This window comes from Saccopteryx leptura, chromosome 6 (assembly GCF_036850995.1).
Source record: "Saccopteryx leptura isolate mSacLep1 chromosome 6, mSacLep1_pri_phased_curated, whole genome shotgun sequence".
Taxonomy (NCBI): Eukaryota; Metazoa; Chordata; class Mammalia; order Chiroptera; family Emballonuridae; genus Saccopteryx; species Saccopteryx leptura.
The window spans coordinates 177373865-177391393 of NC_089508.1; the positions used below are offsets into that span (position 1 = coordinate 177373865).

At 43.1% G+C, this 17529-nt stretch overlaps 1 protein-coding gene across 5 annotated transcripts; it reads right to left on the reverse strand.

Annotated features, from left to right (window-relative positions):
• Positions 1–6263: 6263 nt before the first annotated feature.
• On the reverse strand, positions 6264–15462 carry MED7 (mediator complex subunit 7). Of its 5 annotated transcripts, none has more exons than XM_066343197.1 (3): positions 14856–15323; positions 8459–8650; positions 6265–7679 (listed from the first exon to the last, which is right to left on the reverse strand). In XM_066343197.1, exon 3 carries the CDS (start codon positions 7660–7662, stop codon positions 6961–6963), a length of 702 nt encoding a protein of 233 aa, XP_066199294.1. In that variant the 5' UTR covers positions 7663–7679; positions 8459–8650; positions 14856–15323; the 3' UTR covers positions 6265–6960. The 5 variants fall into 5 exon arrangements, with proteins under 5 accessions (XP_066199297.1, XP_066199296.1, XP_066199294.1 ...); XM_066343198.1 differs by having other exon boundaries at positions 8459–8644; positions 14848–15323; XM_066343200.1 differs by lacking the exons at positions 8459–8650; positions 14856–15323 and adding an exon at positions 15330–15378 and having other exon boundaries at positions 6264–7679.
• Positions 15463–17529: the final 2067 nt, after the last annotated feature.

Sequence of the window (17529 nt, forward strand, 5' to 3'; positions counted from 1 at the left end):
TCTTCCTGCCCACATAATCGAACCTCTTCAGAGTAGAGGAAATGGGGTGGGGTGTGAAAATTTTACCTTAATAGCTCAGTGGCCTCCCAGTGACGGAACTGAAAGAATGAAAGGGGTCTACTACAGAGAAAATTCTGTTGAGCTATGTATGAGTCACTGTGAGAACTCCCATCTGTGGTCTCATCTTGAAAAGGCAGGTCCCAATACTTCCCCAGGGCCGTACTGGTGATGTTGAACACGTTCCCCAACGGGGCTCCTTCTTTCTTTTTGTTTGTCTTTTGCTCCAGGTTCTGAGTGAAGTTAACCATATTCCTCAGTTTAAGGGACATACTCTTTCTCCACTTATCAATTCTGGTGAGCTCTTTCTTACTCATTTTATGATTTTCCTCTTTTATCTCTGAATCATATTCTCATTTTTCACTTCTCACGTAAGTCTACTTTACAAGGGAATGTTGAACAGTCTCCCCTACTACTTATTTCAGCTTACATTCTCATTGGCGGTGACAAAAACTTTTTCTTTCTTTTTTTTTCTTTCTTTCTTTCTTTCTTTTTCTTTATTTCTCTTTCTTTTCTTTCTCTCTTTCTCTCGAGTACATTTATTAAAGCTGGAAACAATGACACAAGGAAGGGCTTAGAATAAAAGAAACAACAACAGAGGCTTTGAAGACAGGTCACCAGGAGGCTTTGGGAAGAGCTGCTGCTGCCCATTGATCCCCTAGTTGCAAGAGTGTTCTCCTTAGAGCTTAGAAGATGCACACCTGTGGCTCAGGAGGAACAGGAAAAGGCAAAGGGAAAGTCACGAGCATGCTCCCCAGAGGGAGAGCGCCCTGACAGGAACTCTTATGATGCTCCATGTCTTTGCCAATATCAGTACTATCAGACTTTAATTTTTTCCAATATGATGGGTTTATGATGATGTCACAATATGGCTTTAAGGTTAAACTATTTGTGTAATGGAAAATATAACAGGTGTATGGACATTGCATAAACTTATAATTTAAAAATAGTTACAAATCAAACACTCAAGAAATCAGGACCAGCCCTGCCAGGTTGCTCAGTCAGTTGGAGCGTTGTCCCAAAACGTGCAGGTTTGATCCTGGTCAACGTACATAAGGGAAGCAACCAGAGAACGCACAACTAAGTGGAACACAAATGAATGCTTCTCTCTCTCTCTCTCTCCCTATGTCTCTCTGAAATATCAAGCAATAATATATATATATATTGTAAAACATTGTCCATCTCCTAACGTCATCTCTGACACCCCCCACTCCAAGCCCACGTGTTCCTTCCTGATCATAAAAACTTCCCCCCTCTTCTGTAGGTAATAATTATTTTAAATTTTGCAGTAATTGTTTCCTTTTTGTTTCTTTCACAGAGACAGAGAGTGAGTCAGAGAGAGGGATAGACAGGGACGGAGAAAGATGAGAAGCATTAATCATTAGTTTTTCATTGCACGTTGCAACACCTTAGTTGTTCATTGATTGCTTTCTTTTCTTTCTTTTCTTTTTTTTTACAGAGACAGAGAGAGAGTCAGAGTGAGGGATAGACAGGGACAGACAGACAGGAACAAAGAGATAAGAAGCATCAATCATTAGTTTTTTCGTTGTGCATTGCGACACCTTAGTTGTTCATTGATTGCTTTCTCATATGTGCCTTGACCACGGGCCTTCAGCAGACCGAGTAACCCCTTGCTGGAGCCAGCGACTTTGGGGCCAAGCTGGTGAATTTTTGCTCAAACCAGATGAGCCCACGCTCAAGCTGGCGACCTCGGGGTCTCGAACCTGGGTCTTCTGCATCCCAGTCTGACGCTCTATCCACTGTGCCACCGCCTGGTCAGGCCATTGATTGCTTTCTCATATGTGCCTTGACCGCGGGCCTTCAGCAGACCGAGTAGCCCCTTGCTGGAGCCAGCAACCTTGGGTTCAAGCTGGTGGGGCTTTTGCTTAAACCAGATGAGCCTGCGCTCAAGCTGGCAACCTCGGGGTCTAGAACCTGGGTCCTCTGCATCCCATTCTGACGCTCCATCCACTGCGCCACTGCCTGGTCAGGCTGGTTATTCTTTTTATAATCATTGGAAAGCTATTCATGTCTATTTTAAACCAATGTTGGGTATTTTATAAGAATTTGTCCTTTTTGTCTGTTTTCTGATTTGTGGTTATAAAGTTATCCACAATGTTTTCATATTATTTCTTTTTTTTTTTTTCATATTATTTCTTACCATCTATATAATCTACAGTAAAGTCCCTTTGAATTTCTGGCGTTGTTTGTGGCTTCTTCCTTTTTTTCTGTGTCACTCTCCCTAATAGGTAGCAGTCATTTAGAGCCCCAGGATCATGCACCACCTAAGCCTCCAGGCACCACCTCCACCTTTCTAGATCAGATGCTTCTACAAAGGTCCTTAGCAAGTCTGAGACCTGAGGATGTTGCTTGGGGACAAATGAAGTTTCAGAAAGAATTAGAATGGGTCTTCTCTTACATTCTCAACAGATGGTACAGACCCTATGAAATGGGTACAATAATTACCATAAAGAAATTGAGATTCAACCAAGACTATACACAGTAAACATTGGAGCCCAAATTCTACCATGCCTTGCTGTTTTTCTTTTAAAATTCAGTCTTATTCTGCTATGTACCGACTAAAGTGCCCTTCATATGTGGCAAGTTACATTTGAGTCTTAATTTCCTCATCCATAGAACGGTTTCTATAAAATTTTTCCAATTTGATTATGTATTGACAGATACAAATATAGGTTCAGACTATACCCAGCAACTTGCTTTTATCATATCTTGACTATCTTTCCATATAAGTACTCTCATTTTTTTTTATTTTTTATTTTTTGTATTTTTCTGAAGCTGGAAACAGGGAGGCAGTCAGACAGACTCTCGCATGCGCCCGACCGGGATCCACCCGGCATGCCCACCAGGGGCAATGCTCTGCCCATCTGGGGCGTTGCTCTGTTGCGACCAGAGCCATTCTAGCACCTGAGGCACAGGCCATGGAGCCATCCTCAGCACCTGGGCCAACTTTGCTCCAATGGAGCCTCGGCTGCAGGAGGGGAAGAAAGAGACAGAGAGGAAGGAGAGGGGGAGGGGTGGAGAAGCAGATGGGCGCTTCTCCTGTGTGCCCTGGCTGGGAATCGAACCCGAGACTCCTGCATGCCAGGCCGACGCTCTACCATTGAGCCAACCGGCCAGGGCCAAGGCTCTCTTCTTGAATAGTAAATTTTATATCCTGGCCAGGTAGCTCAGTTGGTTGGAGGGTTGTCCCAATGCACCAAGGTTGTGGGTTTGATCCCTGACCAGGGCATATACAAGAGTCAACTAATGAATGCATGAATAAATGTAACGAATTGATGCTTCTCTCTCTCCCCCACCCCTCTTTCCCTTCCTCTCAAAAAATCAATCAATAAATTTTTAAAAAAAATTTTAAGTTTACTCTCATAACAGAACCCAAGTTTCATCATCTTATTTCCCTCCATAGCCACTGGCTGCAGCTACTAAATTTGAGGTAAGAGCACCACTTACTGTTAGATTCATTACATTGCAGTTTGAAACCAATTCTTCAATCTTTGATGCTAAATGCCAAATGCAAAAGACAAAAAAAGACTTAGGAAGAATAGCTGACCTCTGATAGTTTACCAAGTACCAAAATTTTGCTATGTGCTTTGTAGCCATAAAACCACAAAACTGACCATTTCATGAGTAGGTATCTCCTTAAAATACCCATAAACGTCTAAGGCATAAATGACTTAACATGTCCTAAGAGAGCTGGGTGGTGCCCAGCCAGCTCTGGTTTAACAAGCCCTCAGATGATTCTGATGCAAATAAACAAAATGGAAGCATCACTGATAAAGGTAATGCCTTTTTCCAGATGTTCACTTTTGGCATTTCCCTCAGTCCCTGGCTTCCAGTATTCCATTCCTAAAGGGACTTACTCTATTAAGGTATTCAGCTCTGGAGCTGACAAGGACAAGTTTAAAGTGGCCATGGGTCAATTCTATATGTGAAACATTCATCCTTCTCTTTAGAAATCTTTGCAGTGTAGCTGTTCCCAAGTAGACCCTGGTCAGATTTCTTTTTTCTGGCATAAGTTTGGTGTAGATCTTTGGGCTCCAAAGACTCCAGTCCTTATTTATTTATTTATTTATTTATTTATTTATTTATTTATTTATTTATTTATTTCAGAGACAGAGAGAGGGATAGAGACAGATAGGAACGGAGAGATGAGAGCATCAATCATTAGTTTTTTGTTACGACACCTTAGTTGTTCATTGGTTGCTTTCTCATATGTGCCTTGACCATGGGCCTTCAGCAGACCAAGTAATCCCTTGCTGGAGCCAGCAACCTTGGGTCCAAGCTGCTGAGCTTTGCTCAAACAAGATGAGCCCACGCTCAAGCTGGCAACCTTGGGGGTCTCAAACCTGAGTCCTCTGCATTCCAGTCCGACGCTCGATCCACTGTGCCACCACCTGGTCAGGCCAGAGTCCTCTTTCTTAAGCTTAAATTGAAGGGTGAGTGGACTATCCCTCAACCCCTTCTGGGGGAACAATCTAGATATTGCTAACATTTTAGCAACTCTCAAGAGAAATCTCCTTACTTCTTTGCCCTCAACCCTTTACAACCTTGAGAGTGGTGGGCAAAAAGTACAAACCAATTTTTGGTTGCTTTGCAAATCCTTGCAGGGAAAAAAATAAACCAATTGAAGCACATTATAGAGTTGTTACAAGATTTGCAACACAATTTGTATATGAATTTGTGGGTCTTGGGGAAAGGACTAAGATTTTCAATTCCACTAAGAATCTTAAATTCTTTGATAGGATTTGATCTTGTAGGTATTTTTAAAAAAGAATCTTAGGGTGAACTATTGCAATGGTATAAAGTAGCACCGGAAGTCTGATTTAAAAGTTTATATTATATGTCTTTCAATTGTTTAAATTGATTTTCAGGAAGAGAGAGGAGTAAAGAGAGAGAGGGAAGTAAGAACATCAATTTATTGTTCCATTTATTTATATATTGATTGATTCTTGCTGTGCCCCAACCCGAGATTCAACCTGCAACCTGGTGACTGGGGACTGTGTTCGAACCAACTGGCCAGGGCTGAGAATCTGCATTTCTAACAAGGCCCCCAGCAATGCAAATAAATGCTGCTAGTCCAAAACTACACTTTGAGAACCACTGGCCTACATTAAGAGAAAGGCTAGCAGAGACCTCAGATACAGACTCTCCACCAAGACTGGTGGAAGAGAAGTTAGAGAGAAGAGAAATACAGAATAAAATCTGTGGTCAAAATAAGATGATTTCTTGCCTGACCTGTGGTGGCGCAGTGGATAAAGCATCGACCTGGAAATGCTGTGGTCGCCGGTTCGAAACCTTGGGCTTGCCTGGTCAAGGCACATATGGGAGTTGATGCTTCCAGCTCCTCCCCCCCTTCTCTCTCTCTGTCTCTCTCCTCTTTCTTCCTCTCTCCTCTCTAAAAATGAATAAATTAAAAAAAAAAAAAAGATGATTTCTTGTTAATGTAAAGTTAAATTAGCTAGGGTTGGGGGAAGAGTTAACGAAAGGATGACATAGACCTCAGTCATTCAAGGGCACAAACTGATGGAACCTTTATCATCTTCAAAATGATAGTTGCCTGACCAGGCGGTGGCGCAGTGGATAGAGCGTCGGACTGGGATGCAGAGGACCTGGGTTCGAGACCCCAAGGTCGCCAACTTGAGTGCGGGCTCATCTGGTTTGAGGAAAAGCCCACCAGCTTGACCCAAGGTCGCTGGCTCCAGCAAGGGGTTACTCGGTCTGCTGAAGGCCCGCAGTCAAGGCACATATGAGAAAGCAATCAATGAACAACTACGGTGTTGTCACGCGCAATGAAAAAAAACTAATGATGGATGCTTCTCGTCTCTCTCCATTCCTGTCTGTCTGTCCCTGTCTATCCCTCTCTCTGACTCACTCTCTGTCTCTGTAAAAAATAAATAAAAAGAATCAGTCTTGAACCAGAGAGCCCCCCCCCCTTTAAAAAAAATGATAAAGTTATCTTGGGTGTAGCCATTCATACAGCAGATGAGAAGAGAATGGAGGATCATGCAAGAAGAGGCAGGCCTTGATTTTTACCCTCATATTCCATTGTTAAGAGCTTAGCCACATGGCCATACAGTAGATGCAAGGAGAGTAGGGAAATGTACTGCCTGGCAGGGCACCCTTATCTCAGTAACACATCTCACGGAAGATACAATCTCCAGTGAACGTCTAACAGGCTGCTACCAAACCCCCTTCCCATTGCAGGCTTCCAGCTTTAAGCACGTATGAGTTTAATTATAAAGGCAATATACAGCTAATTATATAAACATTTTAATTACTAAAAAGAATGGTTGCAACTGAGTGATCAAAGGGCTTATTATCTGAGTGACTAAAAAGTTAAGAGACACATCCAGGATAGGGGCAAGAGGCCGAGATAGTTTGTGTATACAAGCAGTCAACAAGAACAATAAAACTGCCGTTTTATAACTAACTCTATGGGATTCCTCTTTTTTAACGTTACAAAATTTTTTAGGGATTAAGCAAATTTTTAAAATAAAGATTTCATAATTTCATATTTATACAGCTTGATATCCTTTATTTATTTATCATTCTTAAAGCATTCGACAAATCTACTTTTCAAGGATGAAGGTTTGCTATTACTGAGGCTTATCTTCAACACTTAGCACAACTCCAAAAACAGGAATGTTCCATACAACAGCAGCATTTTGCCTTTTAAGCTGATTACTCTTAATGTAGTCATATTCAGCTGCCTATTCTTGCCATAAAGTGAAATTACTGCCTGTGACATCTCATAATTGATAAAGTTGGAGTGAAGCTGTTTATATAACTCCTAGTTTCATCTCGTTTAAGACTCTTCAAAAGCAAATTAACTTCTATATGATGCTATTTACTGAAAGGAAAAAAGAAACACAAACAAAAACTACTTCACGGTCTTTCATTCATTTCATCAATTAGAACACACAAGGCAGCATCTTTCTCTATAATCTGGTCTTTCCGATGACCTGAATTTTCTCTTTGTTGTTTACTCTGTCCAGGACAGTTGTTGCTTTCATCAGCATCCATTGGTTCAGTTTTTACTCTTATCCCCGCTTCTGAATGGGGCAAATCATCAGGCAAAGAAGCCAAACAATTTTGAATCATTTCAATGACTCTTTCCAGGTGCTTCTGAAACCTTTCAGCTGTTTCAAGACGTTGACGTTTCTGCACCTCCATCATGACCCTCAGAGTCTCTCTTGCTTGGTGAGGTCGGTATTCATTTATGAGATGATGCACATGTACAAAAAGCAGCTTAAGATCTTCTAGCTTCTCTTCTCGTTTTATACTCCCAGGGCTCCTTATCAAGATATCTAACAGATCTAAGAAATTAATAAGAATAGACATATTGAGTTTCCTCAGTTCTTTCTTGTGATCAAACTGCATAGGATGAAGCCGTTCGATGCCCTGACTTTCTAAAGGGCGGATGATGAGATCATCACACTGGAACTGGTTGCCAAACATCATATAACTGTCTTTTATTGGAGGTGGAGGCTTGGGAGCTAGGCCTTCCTGAATATTTTCATCCGTATACTCTTTGATGTACTGCATTGGAGGTGGTGGAAGGGCACTCACTTGCTGTGGCTCACCCATTGCGGAAGATCAAGAACCTATAGAAATAGACCAAAGATTTAAGAGTATCTGTACAAAACAAACCTACCCATTGGGTGCCAAGAGACAGAATATTTCCCTTTTTTGCCATAGTAGTTTGGGGCCCAGGACAAAATTATCGCTTAGTTTCTAAAACTAACAACAGGAAGAGGCTGCCATCATATTCTAATCATCCAATTACTTTAACTACTTAATATTAATATTTTCATCAGCAAAAAAAAATATGCTGCAGTAATTTTCGTCTACAAAGAAAGTCTACATTCCAACCTTACCAATTACTAGTCATTTCTGTCCTCCTCTCCATAGCCAAACTGCCATGCTGTCTCCCAGTTCATGTCACTTTTGTTTTACATTATAGATTGATTTTCAAAAGCAAACACTTTGACAGAATTAACATCGCTACTTTACAGACAGTTGGTATCATTTGAGCTTCTTTGATAAAATAATGATCCAATTTCATCTCCTTTTTTCTGCAAGGTGTTCCACAATTTTTCTACTTCTACTACAGAAATTTCAAACCCAAATGCATATTCTACAGCCATTAATAAGATTTATTTCATTTTAAGCTTAGGCATATCATAAAATGAGAAGATCGCAAGTGCTCATTTAGAGTAACCTTATCAGATTTTCAAGATATAAAACACCATCCAGCCTGACCAGGCGGTGGCACAGTGGATAAGAGCGTTGGACTGGGATGCCAAGGACCCAGGTTCGAGACCCCAAGGTCGCCAGCTTGAGCGTGGGCTCATCTGGTTTGAGCAAAATAAAAAATGCTCACCAGCTTAGATCCAAGGTCACTGGCTCAAGCAAGGGGTTACTCGGTCTGCTGAAGGCCCGCGGTCAAGGCACGTATGAGAAGGCAATCAATGAACAACGAAAACCTGATGATTGATGCTTCTCATCTCTCTCCATTCTTGTCTGTCTGTCCCTATCTATCCCCCTCTCTCTGACTCTCTCTCTCTCTCTGTCCCTGTAAAGAAAAAAATAAAAAATAAATTAAAGTAATATACCAGGGGCAGTTTTATACTTGGAATACGTGAAGTTCTAAAAGTGCCTTAGAACTCAGCCCTGAGTTTCCACCAAGCCACAGTGGTAGAGAGAACAGTGCTAAGTATCAATGAGGCAGTGACCATGCGCATCACGCGTTACTCTAACAGCAGCAGCCCACAATTCACTGCTCTGCTAGCCTTCTGCATATTCATTCGACCAAATCCATTGGATATTTTTCTAAGATGTTGTTACTCAACCTATCAGCATTTTCTTTTCTTTTTTTTTTTTTATTAAGATTTTATTTATTCATTTTAGAAGAGAGAAAGACGGAAGGGAGAAACAGGAAACATCAACTCCCATATGTGCCTTGACCAGGCAAGCCCAGGGTTTCAAACCAGCAACCTCAGCATTCCAGGTCAACCCTTTATCCACTGCGCCACCACAGGTCAGGCACCATTTTCTTCCTTTTCAACCCCCCCCCCCCCCCCAGCTTCTGTAAGCCTACATTTGTTTTCCTCCTACTTCATTAACCACTCTCAGTCTACTGTACTGCCTCTCCTTCTTTAGCCGAATTCTAATGTCAGTACAGATAATGGGAACATTTTACTGAGATAGGGAAGACCAGAAACTGGGAGGAATAGTTTTAGTCTGTATGTGCATATACAGGTGCATATAAGGGATGAAATCAAATAATGGTTTTTTAAGTTTGAACACCCAGTGAGACATAGGATGTCTCAGAGGACTGTCCTGGACCCTCTTCTCTCTAAATTAGAAATTCGCCTGACCGGGCAGTGGTGCAGTAGATAGAGCGTCGGACTGGGATGTGGAAGATCCAGGTTCCAGACCCTGAGGTCGCCAGCTTGAGGATGGGCTCATCTGGTTTGAGCAAAGTTCACCAGCTTGGACCCAAGGTCACTGGCTCGAGCAAGGGGTTACTCAGTCTGCTGTAGGCCCACAGTCAAGGCACGTATGAGAAGGCAATCAATGAACAATTAAGGTGTTGCAATACACAACAAAAAACTAATGATTGATGCTTCTCATCTCTCTGTTCCTGTCTGTCTGTCCCTGTCTATCCCTCTCTCTGACTCTCTGTCTCTGTAAAAAGTAAAAATAAAAATAAAATTAAAAATAAATTAGAAATTCACTAACTTAAATACCAAAGAGAAAGGCCGGCAATGTAAAGAGTGAAGCACTATGGGGCAGGGAGTAGAGTGAACTATGTCAGATCTCAGAACCTCCAGCCATTAGCATTTACGTGGGAATGAAGTCATTGTTCCTCAATTTCTTAAGTTTTTCATGAGAGGTCAAAACCCAGATTTTTACGTGGATTCTCTCAATTTTTTTTCTTTTTCTTGTGCAGCAGCCTTGTTCCAGTGTTAGTAGTATCTGTTCTGCTGAAGAGAGAACGATCTTTTTTTTTTTTTCCTGAATTTGGAAACGGGAGGCAGTCAGACAGACTCCCACACGCGCCCAACGGGGATCCATCTGGCATGCCCATCAGGGGGCGATGCTCCGCTCATCTGGGGCATCGCTCTGCCGCAATCAGAGCCATTCTAGCGCCTGAGGCAGAGGCCACAGAGCCATCCTCAGTGCCTGGGCCAACTTTGCTCCAATGGAGCCTTGGCTGCGGGAGGGGAAGAGAGAGACAGAGAGGAAGGAGAGAGGGAGGGGTGGAGAAGCAGATGGGCGCTTCTCCTGTGTGCCCTGGCCGGAAATCGAACCCGGGACTCCCACACACCAGGCCGACACTCTACCACTGAGCCAACCAGCCAGGGCCACGAACAATCTATTTTTTTTTTTTTCAGAGACAGAGCGAGAGTCAAAGAGAGGGATAGATAGGGACAGACAGAGAGGAATGCAGAGAGATGAGAAGCATTAATCATCAGTTTTTTGTTGTGGCACTTTAATTGTTCATTGATTGCTTTCTCATATGTGCCTTGACCGTGGGGCTACAGCAGACCGAGTAACCCCTTGCTCAAGCCAGCAACCTTAGGTCCAAGCTGGTGAGCTTTGCTCAAACCAGATGAGCCGGTGCTCAAGCTGGCGACCTTGGGGTCTTGAACCTGGGTCCTTCCGCATCCCAGGTCCGACGCTCTATCCACTGTGCCACTGCCTGGTCAGGCCGAACAATCTACTTTTAAATACTGCTAATTAATTCCAGAAATTGTCAAAGACTATGGAGTCAAAAAGAGCTTATCTACAATCATGTGGTTCTGCTGGCCACAAGACTAGTTTTAGACCTCTGCTATATTTCTCTACTGGGTAATAAAAGTTAATTCTGTAGCTTGTAATATCATTTGTATCAGTGGTTCTCAGCCAGGATCAGTTTTGCCCACCAACAAAACTATATGGCAAGGTCTGGAGACATTTTTAATTGTCACACTTGGAGGAAGGGGTGTTAGTGGCAGCTAATGGGTACAGGCTGGGGATGCTGCTGAACACAATGCACAGGACAGCCCTTCCCAACAATGAATTGTCCAGCTCAAAATGTCGATATATCCTGTCAAAGTGGAAAAACCCTCATCTATGTTTATTACATTTACATTTCTAGTGCAGACTGCCTCTGAGCTCCTTCCGTATGTCTCATAAGGTATTCAAACTTTAAAAAAAAGTATTTGATTTTATTCCCTTTATACACTTTTATGTACACATAGAGCCTAAATCTATTCCTCCCAGTTTCTAATCTTCCCTATCTCAATAAATGTCTCCATTATCCACTTACTGTTTCAAGCCAGAAACCTAGTTTATCTTAATCCTCCACTTTTATCCAACTCCTCTGAAGTCCTTTCTTTAAATTTTTTTCTTTTATTTATTCATTTTAGAGAAGGGGGATTGGGAGAGAGACAGAAAGAGAGAGAGAGAGAAAGAAAGTGTCTACTTGCTGTTCTTCCTGCTTCAGACACTAGCTTAAAATGTAACCACTAAAGAAAGAACGTCTCTGATTATTCATAAAAAGCAGATACTGCCTTCTGGCTTTTATTTTCTGTACCAGTATCTGATTTGGCTCCCCAACTGGACAATAAGGTCCATGAGGAGAAAAATTTTGACTATCATAGTTCTCACTGTGTCCACAACCTTGCACAAAGAAGCTTCATAAATATTTTTCGAGCAGCTCCATCTATTTCAAGAAGGCTCCAAATCAACAAGAATTTGGAAGTAGGTACAAACATCCTTAATATGACAATGAATATCCAGGGATGATGATACTGATGACAGATAACATTTGAGTGCATACTATATGCCAGACACTTTTCTAAATACTTTTCCCATTCCATTTTAGGGATGAGACAACTATGGCTCAGAAAGGTTGAGGTACCTGTGATCAGAGTAAGTAGCAGAGGAAGGATCCAGAGTCTAAAAACCTCAAACGCTACCTTTCAAGGAAAACTGCCTCCATCCCAGTGCTGCTTACAATCTATCAAGGAAATAATTTCAGTTTTGTTGGGGGTTTTTTGTGACAGAGAAAGAGACAGACAGAGAGAGATAAGAGACAGGAAGAGAGAGAGATGAGAAGCACAATTCTTCATTGTGGCACCTTAGTTGTTCAGTGGTTGCTTTCTCATATGTGCCTTGACTGGGGGCAATAGCTGACCGAGGGCACCCCTTGCTCGAGCCAGCGAACTTGGGCTCTAGCTGGTGAGCCTTGTTCAAACCAGATGAGCCTGCGCTCAAGCTGGCGACCTCAAGGTTTCAAACCTGCATTCTCTGTGTCCCAGTTCAACGCTCTATCCACTGCGCCACTGCCTGGTCAGGAGGAAATGACCCCAGTTTTAAGGGCGACTGCAAAAGACCACATGAAGAGGGGAAAGGGTCAAATACATAGAGACTAGACTTTGGGTGATGGGCACACAATTAATTATAAAGGTTGTATTGTAAATATATATATACCTGAAACTTACATAATATTATTAACCATGTCAACCCAATAAATTTAATAAAAATATATAAATCTAAAGTTCTATATAGGAAAAAATATAAGCAAAATCAAAAGGCAGTCTCATTTTTCTGGGATAAAAAGTGCTTGCAACAAAGAGCAAATACTAGAAATTTTATTTTGATTTTTTTTTTAAGTTTTTTTTTTTTTTTTTAACAGGGACAGAGAGAGTCAGAGAGAGGGACAGAGAGGGACAAACAGGAACAGAGAGAAGCATCAATCATCAGTTTTTCATTGCGACACCTTAGCTGTTCATTGATTGCCTTCTCTTATGTCTTGACCGTGGGCCTTCAGCAGACCGAGTAACCCCTTGCTCGAGACAGTGACCTTGGGTCCAAGTTGGTGAGCTTTCTGCTCAAGCCAGATGAGCCCGCACCAAGCTGGCGACCTCAGGGTCTCGAACCTGGGTCCTTTGCATCCCAGCCCGAAGCTCTATCCACTGCGCCACCGCCTGGTCAGGGTTATTTTGATTTTTTAAAAACAAATTTTCTGACTCCATCCCCACTAGAAAGCACTATGACTTCAGTAATTGCCTGTCTTGTTCACAACACTGTCTCCAGCACCTCAAACAACACCTAAAAAGTGCTAGGTCCTTTATGAAGATCCACTGAATGAGTCTTTGATTAAAAAAAACCTGTATTTTCTGGCCCTGGCCAGTTGGCTCAGTGGATAGAGCATCAGTCAGGCATGCAGATATCCCAAATTCAACCCCAGTCAGGGCAAACATGAGAAGCAACCCTCTGCTTCTCTTCCCCTCCCCCTCCTCGCTCTACCCCTCTCGCAGCCAGTGGCTGATTGGTTTGAGCACTGGCCCTGGGCGCTAAGGACAAGTCAGCTGGTTCGAGCGCTGGCCCCTGTGGGAATCTGTCTATTTCCCCTCCTATAACTTAAAAAAATTTTTCTTTTAAATAAATAAATAATAAAACCTACATTAAGAAAGACAATAGGCAAAAGATGACAAATAAAATGCAAATCTTAAATAAAGGTCAGGCTAATACACTTTTTAAACCAACTTTTAAAAGGGATACTTTTCATCTAACAAACTAACAAGATTTCAAATATTCTATCATTCAACAAATACAAGAACATCTTCTATGTGGCAAGCCCTGGATACCAGCAGAAGTCTCATTCTCCTTCCTGTTTCTTCAGAATGGTGAGCCCAATTTTAGAAGCAGGCTTTTAGCTATCCCAGCCGTTTGGGGACGCCTTCTCAGGTGAAGAGCGCGCACTCACCTCAGTTACCATGGAAGCTACCATCATGACCACGTAACACTCTTAGGTGGCAGGCCAGTACCACCCTCGAGAATTTTCATATAAAACTGATAAAAAGACAATACAAATTTGGAACTTAATTTGGCAGTATCAAAAATGTCAAGGCTCATATTCTTTGAAACAATTCTATTTCTAGAAATTTATCCTATAAAAATATTGGTACAAGTACACAAAAAATTGTGTTTAATGCAGCACTGTTTAAAAAGAGTAGGAAAAGTTGGAATCAATGCATGATTTCATCAATATGAGGGCTGAATAAAATGTCTATATAACACAAAACAACCGTTAAGGAAAAGGGGGTGAAAGTGCGTAGGATGAGGGTTATGAACACTGTACTGTTCCATTCATTTACTATGACAGCTGCAAATAATTATAATCAACTTTTTTTTTTTTTTTTTTTTGTATTTTTTCGAAGCTGGAAGCAGGGAGGCAGTCAGACATACTCCCGCATGCACCCAACCGGGATCCACCCGGCACGCCCACCAGGGGGGCGATGCTCTGCCCATCTTGGGGCCTTGCTCTGTTGCAACCAGAGCCATTCTAGCGCCTGAGGCAGAGGCCACAGAGCCATCCTCAGTGCCTGGGCCAACTTTGCTCCAATGGAGCCTTGGCTGCGGGAGGGGAAGAGAGAGACAGAAAGGAAGGAGAGGGGGAGGGGTAGAGAAGCAGATGGGCGCTTCTCCAGTGTGCCCTGGCCGGGAATCGAACCAGAGACTCTTGCACGCCAGGCCGACGCTCTACCACTGAGCCAACCGGCCAGGGCTATAATCAACTTTTAAAAACTCCTTAACATGAATTCAAGCATAGAAACGTTGTATGAAGAGTACACAAAAAGCATCCCATATTCTTCAGGCAGATTTACCAAATATTAATTTAACATTTTCCCTCAGTTGTCTTATTGGTCTCTCATCTCTTGACCCCAAATACTGCAGTACATATCCCCAAAACAAGAATGTTCTCCTTTTAACGACATAATTACCAAAATCAGAGAACTGGCATCTCAAAATAAATTGTAGATTTTATCGCGCAATCACGTCTCTAACTGCAGGCCGCCAGGCAACGGAGGTCGCCACTGAGGACAGCGCCCAGTGCCTCAGCGGGTTATCCGGGCTCCACCCCCGACATCCGATCCCCTTCGTCTGCTGTGACTCGGGCTGCGACAAAGGAGTTTTAAAAACTCCCCCAGAGGCATCTCCGACCTCCCTCCGTCCCCGCCCCGTCAGGCCAGCGAGTTCCGGGCTATTCCCTGACGGTATCCCCGATTCCCAGAGGCCGGAGGGGCCAAATGCCTCGCCCAGGCCGCGCGGCTCAGCAAACCCCAGCCTCCAGTCCGGCTCGGCCGCCCCGCCCCGCCCCGCACGAGGAAGCCCCGGGCCCCACGCAGGCAAGGAGGCCGCGCTGAGGGACGCGGGCACTGCGCTCCAGGCCTCCCCCGTTCCCCGTCTGCCCTGACCAAGCTGCGGAGTCCGGGAAGAGAAAAGCGGGCGGAACGCAGCTCCAAGATGTTACCGCCCACTCACCTCGGCCCTGAGCTCACTCTGGTACCCGCTTTCCCCACCGCAGGCGAAATCCGATTTCCGGCGTCCTCCGCCCGGAAGAAGCCAACGATGCTGTCTCTCTATTGGCTGAAAGAGCTGTCCCTTAACTGAGACTCCTATCCCGCCTCACACCGCTGGCTCGCTATTGCGCCTGCGCATACCGTGTCTCTTCCTTCACGCCCCACCTTCCTGCAATGTGGCGGCCTAGTCGCCAGGGGGCGGGAGGCAGGGGGTGGAGTGGGGCAGTACCTCCACTTTCTGTCAGTAAAAGTAGCCACTGGTAGGTCCGTTTCTTCTCTTTTTGTTTCTTAACGCTTAAAATAAACAAGGCTTTTACCTCCATGCCTTACATAAAAGTTAGAAAATACAGATAAGCAGGTATCTTAAAAAAATGTGACTAACCCCACTGTCAAAAATATTTTTAAAAATTAGATTGGATTCTATATACTACTTAAGTCTTTTTCAATCTGAAAATATTTGTGACCATGGTTGGGAATGAATAATATATTCTCAATTCCCACTTCTTCACTACTTACTCACTTTTATTTTTATTTAGAAATTAAGTCTACACCTGACCAGGCGGTGGCACAGTGGATAGAGCGTCAGACTGGGATGCGGAAGACCCTGGTTCGAGACCCCGAGGTCGCCAGCTTGAGCGCGGGCTCAGCTGGTTTGAGCAAAGCTCATCAGCTTAGACCCAAGGTCACTGGCTTGAGCAAGGGGTTACTCCGTCTACCGAAGGCCTGCGGCCAAGGCACAAATGAGAAAGCAATCAATGAACAACTAAGGTGTTGCAACAAAAAACTAATAATTGATGCTTCTCATCTCTCTCCATTCCTGTCTGTCTGTCCTTATCTATCCCTCTGACTCTCTGTCTCTGTAAAAACAAACAAAAAAAAGAAATATTTTTTGACGAAGTCTATGCTACTTCGTCAAAAAATCAACAAATTTTAAAAAATCAATTTTTTTGAAGATTCATAGGCATCTTACAAGAGCATGCTACACATAAAAGATTGTTAGTGTGATAAAAGTTCTCAACTTTACCTCTCTAAAATAAGATTCTTTGATTTCATTTTTTTAAAAAACCTCTGGAGCATTCCAAGTGTCAATAAAGGTCGCTGCCACCAATTAAATGCCAACAAGAGTGTCCTTCTGGGGAGCAGTAAAAGAAGAAATTATTTAGGTAAACGCTTTACAAAAGTAGAAAACACAGCTTCTACTCTTAAAAAAAAATACGCTCCTGGGACGCAAATGAGAGGCCACTTTTTTTTTTTTTTTTTTTTTTCAGGGAGAGAGAGAGGGATAGACAGGGACAGACAGACAGGAACAGAGAGAGATGAGAAGCATCAATCATTAGTTTTTCATTGAGCATTGCAACACCTTAGTTGTTCATTGATTGCTTTCTCATATGTGCCTTGACTGTGGGCCTTCAGCAAACTGAGTAACTCTCCTTGCTCGAGCCAGCGACCTTGAGTCCAAGCCGGTGAGCTTTTTGCTCAAGCCAGATGAGCCTGCGCTCAAGAACCTGGGTCCTCTGCATCCCAGTCCAATGCTCTATCCACTGGCCACCACCTGGTCAGGTGAGAGGACACTTTTTATAGAGCAAGTTCCTTCTCTGGTCCCTGATTGATTCATTTATATGCAAATGAGGTATCCAAATTTGTACAGTCTGATTGGTCCAAGCAGTAGTGTCCTGATTGGCCAGGACTGTACATTCTGATTGGTTGCTATGAAGCTGCTCTGATTGGCTGCTAAAGATGCAAATAAGACTATAACTGTGCAGTTCCCACTGGTAGGGCAAGTCTTAGCCCAGTGGTTCCCAACCTTTTTTGGGCCACGGACCAATTTAATGTCAGAAAATATTTTCAGGGACAGGCCTTTAGGGTGGGACGGGTAAATGTATCACGTGAGTGACCAAGACAAGTGTCAAGAGTGAGTCTTAGACGGATGTAACAGAGGGAATCTGGTCATTTTTTAAAAATAAAACATCGTTCAGACTTAAATATAAATAAAACGGAAATAATGTAAGTTATTTATTCTTTCTCTGCGGACCGGTACCAAATGACCCACGGACTGGTACCGGTCCGCAGCCCGGGGTTTGTGGACCACTGTCTT

Coding starts and splice junctions, on each gene's coding strand:
- MED7 (XM_066343200.1), bottom strand. CDS start 7,662: ATGGGTGAGCCACAGCAAGTGAGTGCCCTTCCACCACCTCCAATGCAG.